The sequence below is a fragment of the Carettochelys insculpta genome, chromosome 17 (genome assembly GCF_033958435.1).
Source record: "Carettochelys insculpta isolate YL-2023 chromosome 17, ASM3395843v1, whole genome shotgun sequence".
Classification (NCBI taxonomy): domain Eukaryota; kingdom Metazoa; phylum Chordata; order Testudines; family Carettochelyidae; genus Carettochelys; species Carettochelys insculpta.
The window spans coordinates 15314799-15333393 of NC_134153.1; the positions used below are offsets into that span (position 1 = coordinate 15314799).

General features: G+C 41.2%; 1 protein-coding gene across 2 annotated transcripts in view; it reads left to right on the forward strand.

The window, feature by feature from the left end:
* The window catches only part of LOC142022165 (formin-F-like), a 73699-nt gene that overhangs the window by 24263 nt on the left and 30841 nt on the right, over positions 1-18595 (forward strand). For both annotated transcript variants that reach the window (XM_075011719.1, XM_075011720.1), the window contains 6 exons: positions 2210-2296; positions 3366-3539; positions 4909-5057; positions 9177-9353; positions 9959-10382; positions 12920-13082. In XM_075011719.1, coding sequence (XP_074867820.1) covers positions 2210-2296; positions 3366-3539; positions 4909-5057; positions 9177-9353; positions 9959-10382; positions 12920-13082 — 1174 coding nt within the window. The remainder of the gene's footprint in view (positions 1-2209; positions 2297-3365; positions 3540-4908; positions 5058-9176; positions 9354-9958; positions 10383-12919; positions 13083-18595) is intronic.

The window sequence follows — 18595 nt, forward strand, 5'->3', positions numbered from 1 at the left end:
AAACTCCCACCCCACCTCCCAAACAATTATGAGAAATCTGCACACGATGATAATAGCGCAATTGAAAATGTTTCATGCCTGAGAAGCTGTTAGTGATGTTTGTTTGAGATATCGGAGTCATCAGGCCTCTTCTAAATTCCCTTTGGGTTTATTTTTTAATGAGTTCCTACATTGCTTGCGTAAGTTTCATTTTGAAGGAAATAAAAATATGCAGCAGTTTGGTGTCCTCCTCAAAAGTAGAACTGAATGGCCCAGTGGCTGGGGATTAGCTAGGAACATAATGGGCTATATGGACATAGTTGTCTTCCAATAAGGAGACAAAGCCAAGTTAGAACTAGCAGTCACAGACCCAGATTTGGATGGTTCTTACTCATTTTTTAACTTTTTACTAGGTTTTCTACTTGGGTAAAAGCTACAAGTGACAGAGAACTGGTTTGTGGTGCTTGTTGCTGTGTGAGACTATCATTTTGTTTTCTGTGTGCTGCTGCTTAAAGTTTCTGGACAGTTGTAAACAGAGGCAGGTGCCATTTTATAAGTCTTTCTTTCTGCCTTCCCAAAATCTAAAATAAAATAAAAGCAGTTTACACTGTAAGTAGATGGTTGCACTTCGCATATGGAAAACACGCATGGAGGGCATTGAATTCAGAGTTTTGACTCCTGGGCTATGTCTACACTCGCCCACCCTTTCAAAAGGGGGATGCTAATGAGAAGCTGCAATGAATATGCAGTGCCTCATTAACATAATGGCAGCTGTGGCACTTCGAAAGTGCTGCTTTCAATTGTGAGTGGCTTGTCTACATGGGGTCCTTTTCAGAAGGACCCTGCACACTTCAAAATCCCTTATTCCTATTTGATTAAAGGAATCAAATACAAAATAATCAAATAGGAATAAGGGGATTTCGAAGTGTTCAGGGTCCATCTGAAAAAGACCCCATGTAGATGAGCCCCGTGTGATCGAAAGCGTCACTTTTGAAGTGCCGCAGCCTCCATTGTGCTAATGAGGTGCTGCATATTCATTGCAGTGCCTCATTAGCATGTCCCAAAGTGTCTCATTAGCATCTCCCTTTTGAAAGGCGGAGGCTAGTGTAGACATAGCTCTGGTGGTTTAGACTTTATAACTCTAAAGATATAGAAAGAGGTAGGAGAGCTGTAAGGAGGACTGTGTTTAAAATTTCAGGCTGTGTGAATGCCTCTCCTAAATTTTACTAGACTAAAGAGGTTGTGTTGATGTGAGTTAATACAAAAGGATAAGTTTGTGTTGCAGAGGAAATTCCCCATTATTATAGCATCACTAACAAGACATTTATCTGGATTATGTGTTCTAGAAATAATTCATAATAAGTGGTTTCTTTGCTGGTACCCACATTTTTACAGTGTGTGATAATTAAACTGAGAGATGAAGCAATCTTAAAATCGCTATATCCTCACTTTTGGGGAACACATACAGAGCACAATATCCCGCAGTGTGTAAAATCCATCGCTGTAGATGGAAAAGAGCAATCGCCAGTTTTAAAGAGCTGGTAGCGAGGGCAAAACCTACATATCTAGTTCTATTTCATCCTGTTCAGTGGTCTGATGCTGAAAGTGTCTTTCTGTGAAGTTTGATACCTTTTTTTGTTAGTTTGATTATTAGGCTGGCTACAAGAGGGGGGTCAGCAGAATTGCCGGGGGGAATGTTCCTTTCTCCCAGAAGGTGGAGGGCCTCAGGCAGACAGGGCAGGGCTGGGACTAGCCTCCCCTCCTCCAGCCTTTGTCAGTAGCAGCAGCAGTGGCTGAGAGCACTGGGCCCTTTTGAATCACTGTGTCCCGGGTACTTGCCCCCTTTGGTCCCCCCCACCATCAGTAGGTCTGGCCAACTACACATTAATGTTTTACATGCATTTAGCTGAATTCTCAGGTCTCCCTCTCCACTTGATTATCTCTTCTCAATTCTCTTTCTTCTTCTTTCTCTTGCTTGCTTATTTCTTCTCCTTCTCATGATATGGAGTTGAGCATCTGTTACTTCAGTAGGATTTATGGATGCTTGGCACGTGTGAAAATCAGGTCCTTATGCTGGTATAATTCTTCCCAGGGCAAAGGTCCTGGCGAAGTTTGTGTCACCAGTGAAATAGTGCTCAGAGGGGAACTTAACTGGAGATCTTAATGAATTTCCCATTAACATGTACTGAAAGAACATAAGGCTTTTGTTAATATCAATGATGTTTTCCAGATTTCTCAGGATTTGCTGCCTGGTTCACAGGTCAACTTCAGTGTCTACAAATACAAACGATATAGGTGGCAGAAACGAATTTTGCAGGTAACTTTGTGAATACAAATGCCTCCCCTGAAGAAATATTGCACAAACTATATTTTTGCATAAATGTGAATATGGGTTTAATATACTCCACAATCTGAGCTGTCTGAAATATTAAACCAATTCTCTGCCTTGTAGACCAAAAGTTCTATGCAGTCAATATGATACAACCTATTTTGGGAATAATAACCAATAAGCTGTTGGATGGACTTGAAGATCTAAGACATCTTTCATCTCTTGCTATTGTGCTCCATGACAAAGATATGTGATTGGGATGGACTCTATTTGCACACTGTTCTTCATTTAGAAGTTGTCACTTATAAGACTGATTTATGCTCTTTTTAAATTTTCTTTGACAGTGCCTCACTTTAGTAATGAGCTATAAACCCTACCTGTGCACTTCAGAACTATTTTAAAATATGCTTCTGGGACTTAGGTGCACAAGCCCTATTGAAAGTTAGTGGGATTAGTTGTCCCTAAATCATTTATGTGTCATTGAAAATTTCTGCCCACAGTTCTGATCAACAAAGCATTAGGCTAAAATTTACCTACTTAGTTTCTAAAACATTGCAATATTTTCAAGTCATGAACCTGACTGCCATATTGTTTATTCAAAAGCTGATTGATTTGTTTTCAGCCCCTTCCGCTGCTAGAAGCACCAGCTTGTTTTTTGCCTAGTAATCAAAGCGCCAATGAGAAGAGCATTACCTTAGCCTGTACTGCTACTATATAACAAGCTCTTGCAGTGGCTTAGATAAGTTATGTGAAAAATTTTCAAAGAAAACAATGCTTCAGAATGATGTATTGATGTGATGTGCATTTATTAAATAGGTAAGGAAAACACAGATACAATAAATATATATTTCTTTTGTAACTACAGTAAATTTGGCTTAGTCTTCAGATTAGAAAAAAAATTCTTCTTGATTATAATTGTCAGCAGGAGAGAGACATTTTTCTCTATTGGCCCTTTAGCCAGGAACCAAAATATTTCCCATGTTAAAATTGGTGATTGGTTCTTTCTGCTAACAAAGGGAGGAGCTGAAATCAAATGAGAATGGTCTTTCTCTTCCAGATTGATTTTAACACCGAGAGCATTTTTAACATTGCGAAAGGGATCATCAAGAAACAGTTCCCATTTTCACAAGTTAAATCCTGTGAAGAAAATGAAGGGAGGCGCTTTAGCATCACATTTCATGGGCGTCCAGATTATGAACTGGAAGCGATGTCTCTTGAAGATAAAAGAAAAGTAAGTTAATCAAGTGTAGTAATTAATATTTATTATCATCAGTTTCATATTAAAATGTAATATGTGTGGTGTTCAAATGGAGAGGCACATTATAGCCTTAACATATTTTTAAGCAGACTTTTACTTGATTTACCCTTCAGTAACTGCACTGGGTTTACATGTGACATAGGAATGTAAGTGCAGGGCAGTATTCAGCCTCAAATGCTTTTATTTTCACACGGACCTATAAGGTGGCCCATTAGAAAGGGGAACCCTTTAACTCTGAAGAAAAAGTACATTCTGATGAGAAATCAGTAGGCAATTTTCCACTACGTTAATGGATGACACATTCCCTTAAGTAAGCAGTATTTTTATGTTCTTAGTCACACCCAGTCAGCCATCTTTAACTGGGTGGCATGTGGCATACGTAGCCATGTAGCGGTTACATATTCCATTTACTTGTGCTGAATCTTTAAATTACTAATGAGCTAGCTGTCTTCAGGGACAGCTGCCATTTTGTTTTTGCAGCGTGCTACCAAGAAGACACACTATGCTGTCCCAGAGAGACATCAGGTTTCTTATTTCTCTGTTTTGTCCTCTTCCTTAGTTCAAATCAAAAGTCACTATAAATGGTTGCTGTTAGTGAAGGGCAAGCATACCTTAAATGAGAGCAGACTATGACCCGAGGAGTTCTGCTGTGACTCACTTTAGTGTTAGAGAAAGATGCCCAGCTTTGTGCTCAGAGGTCCAGCACAAAGAAAATGGATACATTTCCCTAACTTCAGCTGGAATGTGATTAGGCTGGGAGACTATTTATATGAACTCTAATTATACACAGAAGGCTGACAGAATTGCTGGGGACCACTGGGCCAGGTAGTGGTGGGCTACTCTGCACTGGGGCAGGCCTCAGGAAGAAGGGTGTGGGTGGGGCTAGCCTCCCTCTGCCAACTCTTAGTACCACTTGCAGCATGCTACCATGCAGCAGGAGCCTGGGCCCTTTTGAATCTCAGGGTCCTGTGTCAGTTTCTCCCTTCCCCCTCTGTTGTAGGCCTGTTGTACATTAAGTAAGGAAACAAAATGAAAATAATAATGAGATCAGCCTTTGACAGTAAGCCTCTTTAAGAGGAGGAGACAGGATTCTCACACTTCTGCATGGTTAGGGATAGAGAAATACTAACATTTCCATTGAGCTTCATCACCTAGCTCATATAAGATGAAATTATTCTCCCTCTTTCAGTGTTTCCCTACATTGATGTATTTTCATCTCTACCATTTTATTCATGAACAAATTACAAAAAACAAAACAAAATAAAAAACCCAAACCATTAATGTCGGCTGCCAGGATGTTGGCCTGTAAAACATAAACTAGCAACTGTCACTTATTATACAGATATCACACCTGGTGAACAAAGTTACCCAACGTAATTCATGCAGGAGCTCTGCAGAGTCCTGGGTTGGAAGACCTGCCAAATGCAATGTGATACATGAAGGACTGCTGGATCTGCAGCAAGAGAGTTCTGCGTCAGTTAAATGGGTGAAGTATGAAATATCTTCTGTTCATAGCAGTAATTTCTAATTCCCAATTGCAGTAAAACAGAATGGAACTTTCACATGCTCTGGTAATTATCTAAAACTAGAGATTTAGCTTGTAGATCAAGAGATGTTGTGGTTCACTTTCTCAGTTCAAATGTAGTGACTCAGTCCATCAGAAATGAAGCATTGTTAGTCAGCTAGTGCGATGGAGACTGAGTGCAGGACTGAGATTTCTAGATATGACTGCAATATAAATAATTAGTAATAGTAATAATAAATAATAGTAAAGTGATATTAAGGGGTGAGCTGGAGTATTTCCTTCTCCCTTCTCCTTCATCTCCACCTTTTTATTTCTTTTTGCCTTCTAATCATCCAATTTTCAACCACTAAAGAAAAGAAGCAAAACGTCTGTCAAAGTGGCCATAGCAGGTAAGTGGCCACTATAAGCTTTCCCCTAGAGGACAGCGTTTTCTGTCACTGGACCAATGACTGTTCTGTAGCCAATAAGTGATTCTCAGTTGTCCTTGTGGCAGAGGTGACCAGCCACTGTCCTAAAGGAAGTGGTGACTTTAGACCTATGAATAGCTGCTAGGATTTAGACCGGAACCTGCAACTCATTTCACACAGTCCAGGAAACAGCCACCTGCTGGTAATGACCTTTTTTACCCTTGGACCATACCAAACTAGGAAACTCTCAGTGAAGGGTTTAAAATACCTCTTCAGTTTGTTCTATTATGCCAGGTCACCTTGTAAAAAGATCTGGGGGGAGGGGCCAATGGGGACTGCTTATAACGCAAAAGAAAAGAGAAAACCATTAACATTGTAATTATTTGCACATAACAATTATCTCAAAGGACTTCAGAAGGAAGGAAATAATTTTGTTTTTAAAGGTGACTACTGTATGTCTTGTAAACAGTATTTTCAAGAGCATCTTAGGATTTGCTACCATGCTGCATTTAACAGGTTTTAAAAATTTGATTTTTATTTATCTTGTGAAGCAAAACCTTGGTTGTATCCCACGTAATATTAATCGTCTTTTTTGGGGGGGGCAAAGTAAATAATTGCAGAGACACCCAGAGATCCCATTAAGCCGTAAGTCCCTGTTTTAAAAGAAGGAGCGATCAATATAATTGCCGGCTCCATTAAACAATTCGTATCACTTTGACTCTGTGTGTAGGCATAGCTGTAACTTAAGTTTTATGTTTTATGAAGTTTTCTTCTTCTATAGTAACTAAACTGTCTCCTAAAGCCAATCATAGGACAGTAGGTGGGGAGGGCTCTGAGCTAATGCTGAGAATTATTTCCCAGGTGTATGCTGGTGGGTCTTTTCCACATACCCAAGGTCTAAATGGTGGTTGGAAAGAATTCCCACCCACCCTCACAGGTCAGACTGGCAGAGACCTGGGGGGTTTTTGTGCCTTCCTCTGCAGCATGGGGCCTGCATAACTTGCAGATTGAACTGGTGAAATCTCTGTAACTTGAAGTCTTTCAGTCATGATTTTGAGGACTTAAGTGACTCAGCTAGAGGTTGCGAGTCTATTACAGGAGTAGGTGAATGAGAGTCTATGGCCTGCAATGTGCAGGAGGTCAGACTAGGTAATCACCGTGGTCTCTTCTGACTTGAATCTATGAGAATAATTTATTGTGTGTTTGAGAGAGTTTTTGTGTCTTGTCTGTGTATCTGTCCATCTGTGTCCATTTTTTCAAGAACTCCCCTGAAGGGACTCCAAAGAGATCATCAGGTCCAGTCCCCTGCATTCATGGCAGGACCAGGTACCATCTAGATCACCCCTAACAGGTGTTTGTTTAACATACTCTTCAATATCTTCAGTGATGGAGATTCCACAACCTCCTTAGGCAATTTCTTCCATTGCTTAATCACCCTGGCAGGAAGTTTTTCCTAATTTGCCCATGCTGAAATTTTAAATCCTTGCTTCTTGTCCTGTCATCAGAGATTAAGGAGAATTATTTTTCTCCCTCCTCCTTGTAATAGTAGGCACCTGAAAGCTGTTTTTCTGTCTTCTCTGTCTTCTTTTTTTTTGCAAACTAAACAAATGCAATTCTTTCAGTCTTCCTTTATAATTTTCTAGACCTTTTAATTATGTTTTTTGCTTTTCTCTGGACCTTTTCCAATTTCACCACATCTTTTGTGAAATATGGGTACCCAGAAGTGTACACAATATTCTAGCTGAGGCCTAATCAGCAGTTGGGAATGGGGTAAGGTGGAGAGACAATGGGGTGATAAAAATAACAGGACACATACAGTTCTTAGCCCTTAGTCAAGCCTCCTGGTTTTTACTCCTGGATCCATCATATGTTCACTCTAATTTTATGCAAGGCATTTAATTTCCTTGCCTCAGCTTCCCCAGGTATTAGATGGGGCATAATAAAACCTGCTATGGTATGAAGAGGGCCTAAAATGTAAGCCCATGTATTACAGGCCTGATGTGAGGCCTAAGCAATAAGGGTCAAGACTTCATTAATATAAAGTAAAGCTAACCTGTGAGCAACAGGCAGGCCGTGGGCAAAGAACATAGGAAGAACAGGGCTCTTATTGCACAAACATTCATACCTAAGAGGGACTATGCACCAGTCACATGTGTTCAGCTGCTCTTCCCCACATGTTGTTCTATCTGCAGCCAAGCTACTCCTGGGATTCTTCTATTATCTGTGCAGAGGGTGAGGGAGTGGAGAGGGTAGTGCCAGAGGGATGGTAACGGAACACCCTTGTTAGGAGACGTCTTGATACCAGCACACTCTGCACAGATAACAGGGAGATCTGACCCAGGTTCAGGACAGGGTCTAGGACAGGGTGGGCATTAATTTTCATAGAGGAGCCACTCAAATTTGGTACTGGTTGAAGGCCCCCTGGAAGGGCTGAGACCTTGGCAGAAGGGTTGGGACTGGCAGCTACAGAGAGAGACAAAGAGAATGTGAGAGTGTGACACTGAAACACTTTGTGCATGCTGCGGTGTCTGTGTGTGTGGCACAGGCTGGGTATGTGTGACAGTGACACAGTGTGTGTGCTGGCTGCTGCTGAGTACGTTTCTGAGAGGAGCCACCCTCTGTCTCTTTGAGGGAAATCTGTCCTGCTCTGTTGTCTCCCCATTCCCCTGCTCTGCACTCCTGAATGAGTCACTTACCATCCATGCCTCAGACTGGAGCAGCTCTGCTGTGTTCTCCCCTATCCCTGCTCTGTGGAGATGGGGTACAAGGGCAGGGGAACATTCTGATTTCGGCACTACTCTCCCTCCTCCACCCCTGTACCAACAGCAGGAAAATCCTAGGAGCAGCTCGGCTGCAGATGGAACAAGGTAGTGGAGGGGCAGTTGAATGCTTGCTGCTGGCTGTCAGTATGCACGCCCTGATCATCAGCTGAGCACGCCAGGGAGAAATGGTTCCTGGGCTGGATCTGGCCCCCCGGCATGATTTTGTCCATCCCTGGTCTAAGATGATAACATGATGGGTAGCAATGTTTTGATCAAACCATCATTTACAAGATATCTAGGCACACCAGAGCATGTCACCCTGATACCTCAGAAGAGCTATGTAACTTGTTTATAGCTACGTATAAAAATGTATCCTAAGGGGCCTGTCCTTATGTGTCCTAGGAAGCAGTGGAGAGTCCCGCTGCTGTTAAGCAGAGTCCATTGTCAGGGGGCAGTCATGTATTAGCAGAACTGTAGACATCTGATCCAGGGAGCTGGTGACAGTGCTTTGATAGTAAACCTGGCTGAGTGCCGTCCTACCTTAACTGATCGTGTGGTTTTGGGCCGGCAGGGGGTTCTGTCAGAGTCTACCCCATTAGCTATTTGCATAGAGCAAGCATAGCACACATGGGAGAACATACAGGCAACCAAATGGTTATTGTCATTGGACAGAGTGAGATTCCTGTCAGGACACCACACTAGTGACTTCTGTCCACACCTACTGTATGGCTATGGTGTTATGCTTAATCCTTTAATATTTGTTAGATGCTTTGAAATCCTTGAATGAAAAGTGTACTGGGAGTGTGAAGACTTCTTGGTAAACGAATGTATCTTCTGCTGTTTAGAGGTGAAGGCAAGGCTAATGCTGATGGTTACCTGAGGAATGTGTTGATATCTCTGTTCCTTTTTCTTTGAGATATTTGGTGCAGCTGAGTGAAGGAGAACTGAATTTATATGGCATTGGCAACAATGGAGAGAACAAGAATGCAGACCCTCCAGCAAAGACAATTAATCTGTCCAATGGAAATGTTAGTGTCATTAAAGAGAATGAACATGATACTTTCTCAGTCCAGAGCAATGAACATAATTATTTGTAAGTATCAATAGTAATTAATAATTTGTTTAACAGGGCAATTAAGAACAAGGTTTGAGAAGCCATGTTTCTTGATGCTAAAAAAGAGTCCAGCAATTGAGAAAATCAGGCAATTGAAATCATGTGGATAGATGACTGGGGGAACCTGAGCTGTGAAGGTGGATTGCAAAGTACCACAGAATGGAGTCAAATGCCTACATTTAAACCTTGGCAATAAAGACTGTCCAGTCGTCCCTTTAGAGGCCATGGAGGGAGTTTCCATTCAATGGCTTGTTTAGATATTGTAAATAGTTTCTGACTGGCTTGTACACTAAACTCAAGGGTAATACTGAGGGGATTGTTCATTTTCCTTCTGTCCCCCATGAGAAGAAGGTGAATTATGAGGAAACTGCACTACAGAGCCAATATAGAGCAGAGCTTCAGCTCTCTAACTTTAGAAACCTAAGCAATTAACTCTGACTGAAAAGGTCAGAGTCAGCAGCGCTAGTCTTCTTTGACAAGAAAAGCTGTCTAGCACTGTTCTGCTTAAATCAGAAATACTTCTGGTTGTGTTAGTCAGCATGTTATTTACACTGTCTTATATAGCTGTCCTTCTTAAATTTTAGGTTTCGAATACCCTTTACTGTCCAGACTAACAGGGCAGAGGACATTAGCAAGCTCCAGAATGAATGGGTGTTGCTCATAGACAGGTATTGCAAGCTTTGGAAGAATCACTTGGAACCACAGGAAGACTCGGGAAAAGGCATCTCAGAGGCTGTCTATGAAAAACTCATCATCTCTGCCAATAAGCAGAGAGAAGGAAGCCATTATCTTGTTGTGGGTTCTGAAGCAGTTTTACAGAGTTCGTTTTCAGCATCCCAATCAACTCCCCTCACAGAACAAGTAGCCTCAGCATTATCATCAACTCCACCTTCCGGAGTTCCGGCTGGGGTACCACCACCACCTCCTTCTTTCCCTCAACCTTCCTGCCTCGCTCCAGCATCAAAAAGAACAAAAGCTTTTCACTGGGATGTCATTCCTCAAGAGAAGGTCAGGATAAAAGTAACTGCTCTTCATCATTATCAAGTAGCTAGAGTGGGAAAGGCAAACATTTAAGAAAAATGCAGGAAGGGCAACTAAGCAATTATGTTGTACGTACTACTGCAGTAATTATACATGCAAGGGGAGTAATTGTTCCAGGAAAGAACCCAGTCACCTAATTGCATGTGCAGTTACTTAGTTTGCAAGTGGGATTGTAGTAAATATTCCTTTGCCTAGGATGCGAAGTTGCGTGCGCGCACACATTTTATCCAGGCAGTTTGTACAGTTGGTTGAAAATCTGTCAAGTCATATATTTAAAAATTACCATAGAATGATCCTGACATGTTCTGGTGCTAGTTTGATTTCTTAAATGTTAAGAACAGGCAAAATACACAGGCACATTAGTTGAAGATCTTGTCACAGGTCATGGTAACTACACCTGTGTTATGCCTTCATGGTTCCTCAGGAGCACCCGCTTTAGGCTGCAAGCTCCTCAGTCATTACCTTTCTTGGGCAGAGACTTACAACTCTTTCCCTCTTGACTGGGGTTTTATAAAGGCTGGCCAGTTCCCCATCTACATTCTGATATTTTCAGCTAGTGTCTGTGATTTGGTTTCTCTCCAGAGTTAAGAGCAGTGTAATTGTTTGCATTACAGAGAGAATGTGTTAAAAACAATAAAATAATGAACATGCATGCTAAAAAGCTTACCAGAAATCACCTCAACTCCAGCCTGGAGCTGTAATAAGTGACAGTTCTTCAAAACCGACAACTTGATTTTCCTTGTGGTTTCAAGTTCATACCCTTCTCTGCTTCAGAAGCAGAACAGCTATGCCTTTCTATTACGTATCTAGATCTTGGCCTTCTGTAACAGGAGAGCAGCAGGCAAAATGACTATGCATTCCTCAGGGCATAGTTTCAGAAGGCTGGGTTTTTGCATAACAGTAGCAAGTGAATTTGCATTCATCTTCCGCTAGATATTCCCTTTCAAAAATCTCTTAATACTTTCTGTTCCAGAAGTACCTTCCTGTCTGGCACCTTGGTGAGGATAATTCCTTGTACCTCCAGGTTTCATATCTGTGATGTTTCCCTCTTCTTGAGGTTATACACGGTCCTGACCCACAATCACACATAAACTATTCATTTAATACAATGGACCCCAAAGATACTTAAAGTAAATTAAATAAATTCTCCCCAGGATATGGCAGGAAATTTGTCACATTTATCAAAGATGAGATTTACCCATTGCATACATATCCTTACTGTGCATCTTTCAGCCCCAGGGTCTGCTCTCTTTGTCACTTCCTCAGCCAGAGCTGGTGTTTATTCAGTTACAACTGGTTGCCTTGAATTCCCCAATTTGCTCCAGAGCCCTTTGTCCAAGTGCCACAGATGCAGCCCATCCAAGCTCCAGCTGCACCTAAAATAATACAAGGGGAAGAGACTTTTCAACACACACATTCCAGAAAAGAAAAAGGGGTTTGGTGGTGGGAATTAAATTTCATAGCTGGAGGACTAGTCTGTGGCTGAATGACAACTGCAGTAGTACTTCTTTTCAGACACTTCCTTAGATGTGATGCCCTTCACTGCCACAAAGTCTATGCCTAACGCTGTACCTGATAATACATGAAGGTTTTCCTTCCACTTGCTAGTTCTATTTCATCCTTGAGGAAACTATGCACGTGGTATTCAGCTAATCTTGCCTGGTTATTCTGTCCATTCTCTGTATATGAATGGGCCTCTTTGGCTTGGAGCCAATGTCCTGAAGCTCAGAAGAGGAGAACAGGCTTTCTTATGAAATGCCTAGAATTTCCTGCTGGCAGTAAGCCAGCAGAGAGACCCAGAGAATGGTATTGTTGACACTTCACTTGGACTCAGAGCTGAAACTCTGGCTCTTACCTTTACCTGTGGCAGCTCATCCATTCTGAGCTTGCTTCTTTGGTCTTTGTGCCCCTCCTCCCCACCGATCCCTGGAAGCATGGACCATTTTTGCAGCCTCCAACTTGGAATCTGGTGTGGTGCTTTCCAACAATGTAGCCAAAGGAGAGCTAAAATAGATGTGTTTGTGGTGGGTGTGGGTAGGTGGGAACGAGCAAGAGTGTATAGTACACACAATGCAGATGTGGGCATGTACTGGGTGAAAGGTGGAACTTGGGAACAGCCATTCTCTGTAGAATATTGCTTTAGGAGCCTCATGCTTGTCTAGGTAGTATCTAGTTTCAGCTGCCTACCTGTGACACCTGGGAGGTTTGGAGCCTGTCTCCTGCTAAAGGGAGGATTTGTCAGAAATTCTGCAATGTTCAGTACATACCTTCCCATAGGAGAGCACGTTATGGCCACTTAGCACATGTGCAGATTATGTGCAGCTGTCCCTTGGCACACAGAATGATTTCATTTTTCTACATAGCTGGTAATCTTACCAACTGGTTTCTGATTTTGATGGGTTTGCCACTGTAAGAATAATAGTAATTTAAAGAAGCTGTTTGTATGGAACTTTGCAGTAACGTTACTGTGACTTAAATTTATCTTGTTGCTCTTGTATTTTTAGATTCACAAATCGATCTGGGCATCCTGTAGCCTACAGAAGAAAAAAATAGATGAGTCTAGAATCTATGACCAGTTTCACATCCAGGACATGGCGACATTTTCAGGCAACGAAACTTGTGTCAATCGGCACATTATGTTAAATCAAAAAATTGCACATACCTTCAGTAAGTGTGAGCCTACGAACTGCGTGCACATATTCTGAATGCATAAGGCAAAACGTGTGCAGCTTGTAGTTACAGTTACCACAGTATCATGTGTAAATCATGTAGGCTCACATATAAATAATGATTTTAGGGCTATCTGACCCAATTTCTCTAAATTTGACTCTTAAAGATTATGTGCAGGTGTGTCCTTCCTTCTGCTCCCCAAAGATGATTTCAGAGGATGGACCAAGGTGTATTTTACAAATATGTGAATGGCAGAAGCATTAAAATGAGAGAGGAATTATTTAGGATGCTGAGGGGTAATTAGTAGTAGTGGGATGGAACTGAAAAATAGGGAAATGCAGGTTGAATATCAGGAATAGCCTCTTGGGTGGGAAATCTATTAGGCCAGGGGTCAGCAACCCCTGGCATGCACACCAAGAGTGGCACACAAGCTGACTTTCATCAGCATGCGAGGCTGGAACTCAGCCCTGTCCCTCCATCCCGATGCAGCTGGTGCTTGCTCAAAGGCATTCCACCTGTGGATTAAAACAGAACCAGCTAATGCTACCAACCACCACCTAAATGGTAAAGCTCTGCATCTTAATTTATTTATTAATGAAGCTGTTGTAAGTAGGACTGTTAGTGACTTCAAAAAGTGTCAACAGCACTCATTTTATACATAGAGATGAAAAGGTCAAATTTCAGCACTCTGCCTCGGAAAGGTTGCTGGTCCTTGGCTTTAGGGTATTTTCCCAGGAAAACAGTTTAAATGTCACACTTTGGATGCTGACCTCTAGATGAGAGAAAACATGAGCAGGTCCTGCAGAGCATAATTCTGCTTTGACAGGGAGGTGGACTGGGTGATCTGAGCCTTTTCCCACTGTGTTTTCTATGCTCCTGTGTCTGGTGTCTCACTGCTTGCTAAGATTTTAGCATTCTTTTGGGAGGGTCTTCCATGGCCACAAAAACTAGCTTTAAAAGTCATAAGGCAAGCTCAGCTGCTGTTTACAGACCCCTTACTTTTAGAACCTGACTTTCTCAAAGAGGTGACTATATAGTTCTGTATGGCAAAGCTGTGCCCCTCCATAGGTATATTGCATCTAATCCAATGTTCCCTCTAAGCTGAGCACTTGGGCGGCCACCCAGAGAGATGAAAATGCCACCCCGCTGATTAGCAGAATGCCCACAGCCAGCATCACGTGTTTCTAATAGTGGTGCACATCTGCACTTGTCAGGGCACATAACAAAATTTGTTTCTCACATGGATGGAAAAAATAAAGGGAGAACTGATCTAGTCCCATGATGTCACCAAGGGTGGGCATATGGGGTTTGATGCAAAACCTGGTGAAGTTAGCAGCAGGACTTCCACTGACTTTGAAAGAGCTTTGGATGAAGCTAATGACATGTGTCATTGGTAGAGAGCTAGGGAGATAGAATTAAGTACAGTGTATCAGGAATACAATAGGGCAGTTAGTATTCTGCGTGCTTTGGAAATTTTGAGACTGCAACTCATAGTCAAGGTTGCATAGGTGCCAATTTGTGGAACTGCCTCCATACGTAGCCTCAGAGAAGTAGAAATTGTTCATAACTTCCTCTACATTTCTAATAAAATGCATTCATGCTCTTCAGAAGTGCCAAGTGCAGTAAATGTACAGTGTCTTTCTATTGTGGTATTTAAAATACTGGCACATGAAGAGCTGAAGTAATCTAGTTCATCCAACTTTTAGATTATTTACAGACCCCGGCAGGGAGAGCACTGCCTTTTTTCATACAGGCAAAGGTAGTTCAGATACTAGTGTGAATTATAAGTTTGAATGACAGATTGTCAATTGGAGCCTTCCTTCTTGTATCTGGGGTAGTTCTCATTGGTTCTGGAGAAGACCTAAACTGAGATGAACTCACAGCTAATGAAAAAGTTCAATGGGTTATCTTGCCCTCACTAGTAACATGGTGGGAAACTCTCTTTCATTTACCCTAATGAGGAATGATCGTTGTAGAAGGATCAAGAATAATTGGTTTTTCAGATTATTTGATTTCTCTTACAAGCTGAGATGAGTTGTATAAAAAAATTATACAACCTAACACTGTTAAGAAGTTATACCTGTATAAAGAATTTGGGGCAATTAAAGTTTTAAAAGTGTAATGAATTTCACCTATATGAATATTGATAAGAAAGAGAATACATTATGGAAGGGTTTGTAAAGTTTTAATTGGGACACTTGGGATGAAATAACCTATTGAAAGTATTGTCTCCATGACCAAGAGTTGAAAGTATTAAAGGAAGTGAGTGATAAGTGAGTGCTGTTAAAGATAAAAGAAGACATCCTGTAACAGCATTTTTATTCTGTATAAATTATCTCCATTTCCACCAGGAAAGCTCTCTCTTCTGGTTTCTAAATAGAGCCATTCTTCTCTTGTCACCTATTTTTGTTGAAACTTTTCATGTTGAAATATGATCCTTCATTTTCTTAACCAGTCTTCCCTTAAAATTCCAGCAGCGAAAGCTTCAGCAAACACTTTTTACATGGGGCTTCACTTTGATCAAAAATTTAATTGATTCTAAAGAGGAAGTTAGATTAATCCCAGAGTAAGTGCTGGCAACCACAGTTCTTAAATAAATTAATGAATAACAAAATGAGTCTCAAAAAAAGTCACCAGGCTATAATTTCTTTAAAATGTGCATGTTTTTCTAAGCAACAAGAGAGTTGAAAGGCAATTGTAAGAGAAGAAAGAATAATAAAGCGTATGATATCACTTAAAATAAGGCTAAAATTATATACCAATATAGCTTACACTTTAATTTATTTTTAGCTATGTCATGGTTTCTTGTACAAAAAAATAAACTACATTAGAAACAGCATATGAGTGTCAGTGTGACAGAGAGAAGAGCAGTACCGTTGGTCAACCAGGGGAGTGGACATCTAGGGCAGTGGATCTCAGTTAGGATTACCTGTATCTCTGAGGATGTGCCCAGGTCTTTCAGGAGTGCATAAACTCATCTAGATATTTGCCTGATTCTACAAGAGACTACATAAAAAAGCAGTAGTGTACTCAGTAAAAACTAAAATTTCTTATAGACAATGTTTTGCTGATACCATACTATACTATATCAGAAGTTTTCAAACCATCAGCAAATTCATTCTAATGGAGTCACCAGAACCAGTGTTAGACTCTTTGGAGCCCAGGGCAGAAGGATTCAATCTGAGCCCTGGTGCATGGGACTGAGGCCAAGTCCCAAGTTTTTAAGTGAGATGAAATTTGGGATACACAAGACAAATCAGATTGCTGAAAGGGGTACAATAGTCTGGATAACCTGAGAACCACTTATCTGGGGCCATTTATGCTAATGGGAAAGTATGTGATCTAATCTAATGGCTAAATTAATGGTGTGGGAGTTGTAAAACCAGACTCTGTTGTGTGACTTGGCATGTCACCTTTCTGAAGTTCCATCTTCTAAGGTGCAAAATGCAGCTAATCTTTAGCTGACTTTTGAAATGCTTTGAGCTCTGTAAATGAAAAGCACTGTTAGGAGAGCAAAATACTATTTAAAGGAGCTGTCACTAATAAATTAATTCTGAAGGGACTGGAAGGTTTACTGATTGTGACTGAGAATTAGGGAAGGAGACGTAGAGTAGAGATTTGGGCTCAAATACCGTAAAAGAGACACACCTAAAATATAACGGACGTTCCATTGAATAAAGAGCTCTATTTGGTTCACCTTCGTGTGCATCCTTTTTGTGTCAGATTTCCATGATTATTCTAGAAAATAAAGTAAATGGCAGTGGTGAATTTTCAGCACTTTGTGACAGGCTGTACCAACTTCAGAGGCCAAAGAGAGCAATTTTTCTTCATCCTCCTTGTAACCCTCTTTGAGATACTTGAAAACCGTTATCATGTCCCCTCTAAATCTTCTCTTTTCTAAACTAAACAAGCCCAGTTCTTTCAGTCTTCCCTCATAGCTCGTGTTCTCTAGACCTTTAATCATTCTTGTTGTTCTTCTCTGGACCTTTTCCAGTTTCTCCGCATCTTTCTTGAAATGTTGTGCCCAGAACTGGACACAATACTCCAACTGAGGCCTAATGAGCACTGAGTAGAGCAGAAGAATGACTTATTGTGTCTTGTTATGGGCTGTGCCGTTAGGGGCTGAAATTTGATATTCATAGAGGCCGCATCTACACTAGCAAGTCCTTCCAGAAAATCAGTCCCTCTTCCGAAAGAACAAAGGGAGTGTCCACGCACAAACTGTGCTTTTTCAAATTCCTTACAAAAGGACACGGTGCTTGTTCTGGAGGCCCTCTTCCTTTCTCAAATGAGGAAGAGCACCTTCTTCCAAAAGATTCTTTCAGAAAAAAGTGTATAGACACTCTGTGGGCTCTTTTTTTTTTTTTTTGAAAGAGCAGCCCTCATGGCAATGGATTTTTCTACACCTGGCTCATTCTTTTAAAAGAGCGGGGGCTGTGTGGACATTCTCTTTTGAAATAGATTGCTGTTTTGATCCACTTTTTTGTGTGTGGACATGTTCTTTCAAAAGAAGACCTTTTGGAAGATCATCTTTCAAAAGATCTCTGTAGTGTAGACATGGCCAGAGAGACTGGTAGTCATTTTATCAGGTGGTTGGCTAAGAAGGAGGGATCTTAACCCACCATTTTTGGGAACAAACAAATAAGCCTGTTTGATCATTTCCATTTCTCTTCTGTGGTTTTGAATGTGTGTCAGGCCTGTCTCTAACACGTTACAATCCATTTCCGCCCTCCCAAAAATTATCATACTCAGAGCCTGGAGCCCCAGGAAACTGTATACCTTAGAGCAGTGTTTCTCACCAAGTTCTTCCAGTGGGCAGATTAACTCATCTCGATATTTGCCTAGTTTTACAACAGGCTACATAAAAGCCACTAGTAAGGTCAATACAGTCAAAGTTCATTCAGACAATGACTTGTTTCTACTGCTTTGTATGCCTTAGGCTGAAAGTACAATATTTCTATTCCAATTCATTTATTCATTAATAAGATGATAGAAAGTTAACAAGTTTTCAGCAGTAGTCTTCTGTGGCTATGTCTATGCTAGACGTAGACACAATGCACCAATTGTGTAGCTAAGATTGATTTATCCATGGTCGACTTCCATGTCTGTCCACATGGCATTTCTTCCTTCAACCTTCCTTATTCCTCATGTCTCATGAGGAGTACAGGGGTCAAAGTCAGCCCCGGGAGCCCTGGAAGATTGACCTTGAGAGGGTTGATCTTCTGCTCTAGTGTGGCTGAAGCCTGTGGTATTTTTGCATGTTTTTTTAAGTAAGTAGTTTTTAAGTGAGGTGTATCTTGGTGGTATGCAAAACAAATCTGACCCTGAAAAGGGTACAATAATCTGGAAAGGCTGAATGGCACTTATTTCAAGACCTCAGATTACCTCAGAACCAAGTTTCTCTACCAGTGGAACATGTGCCCTAGGGGTACAAGAGAGACATCTGGAGGTACTTCTAATTTTTTTAAGAGGTACTTTATAAGCAAAGGTTGAGAAACACTGACTTACAG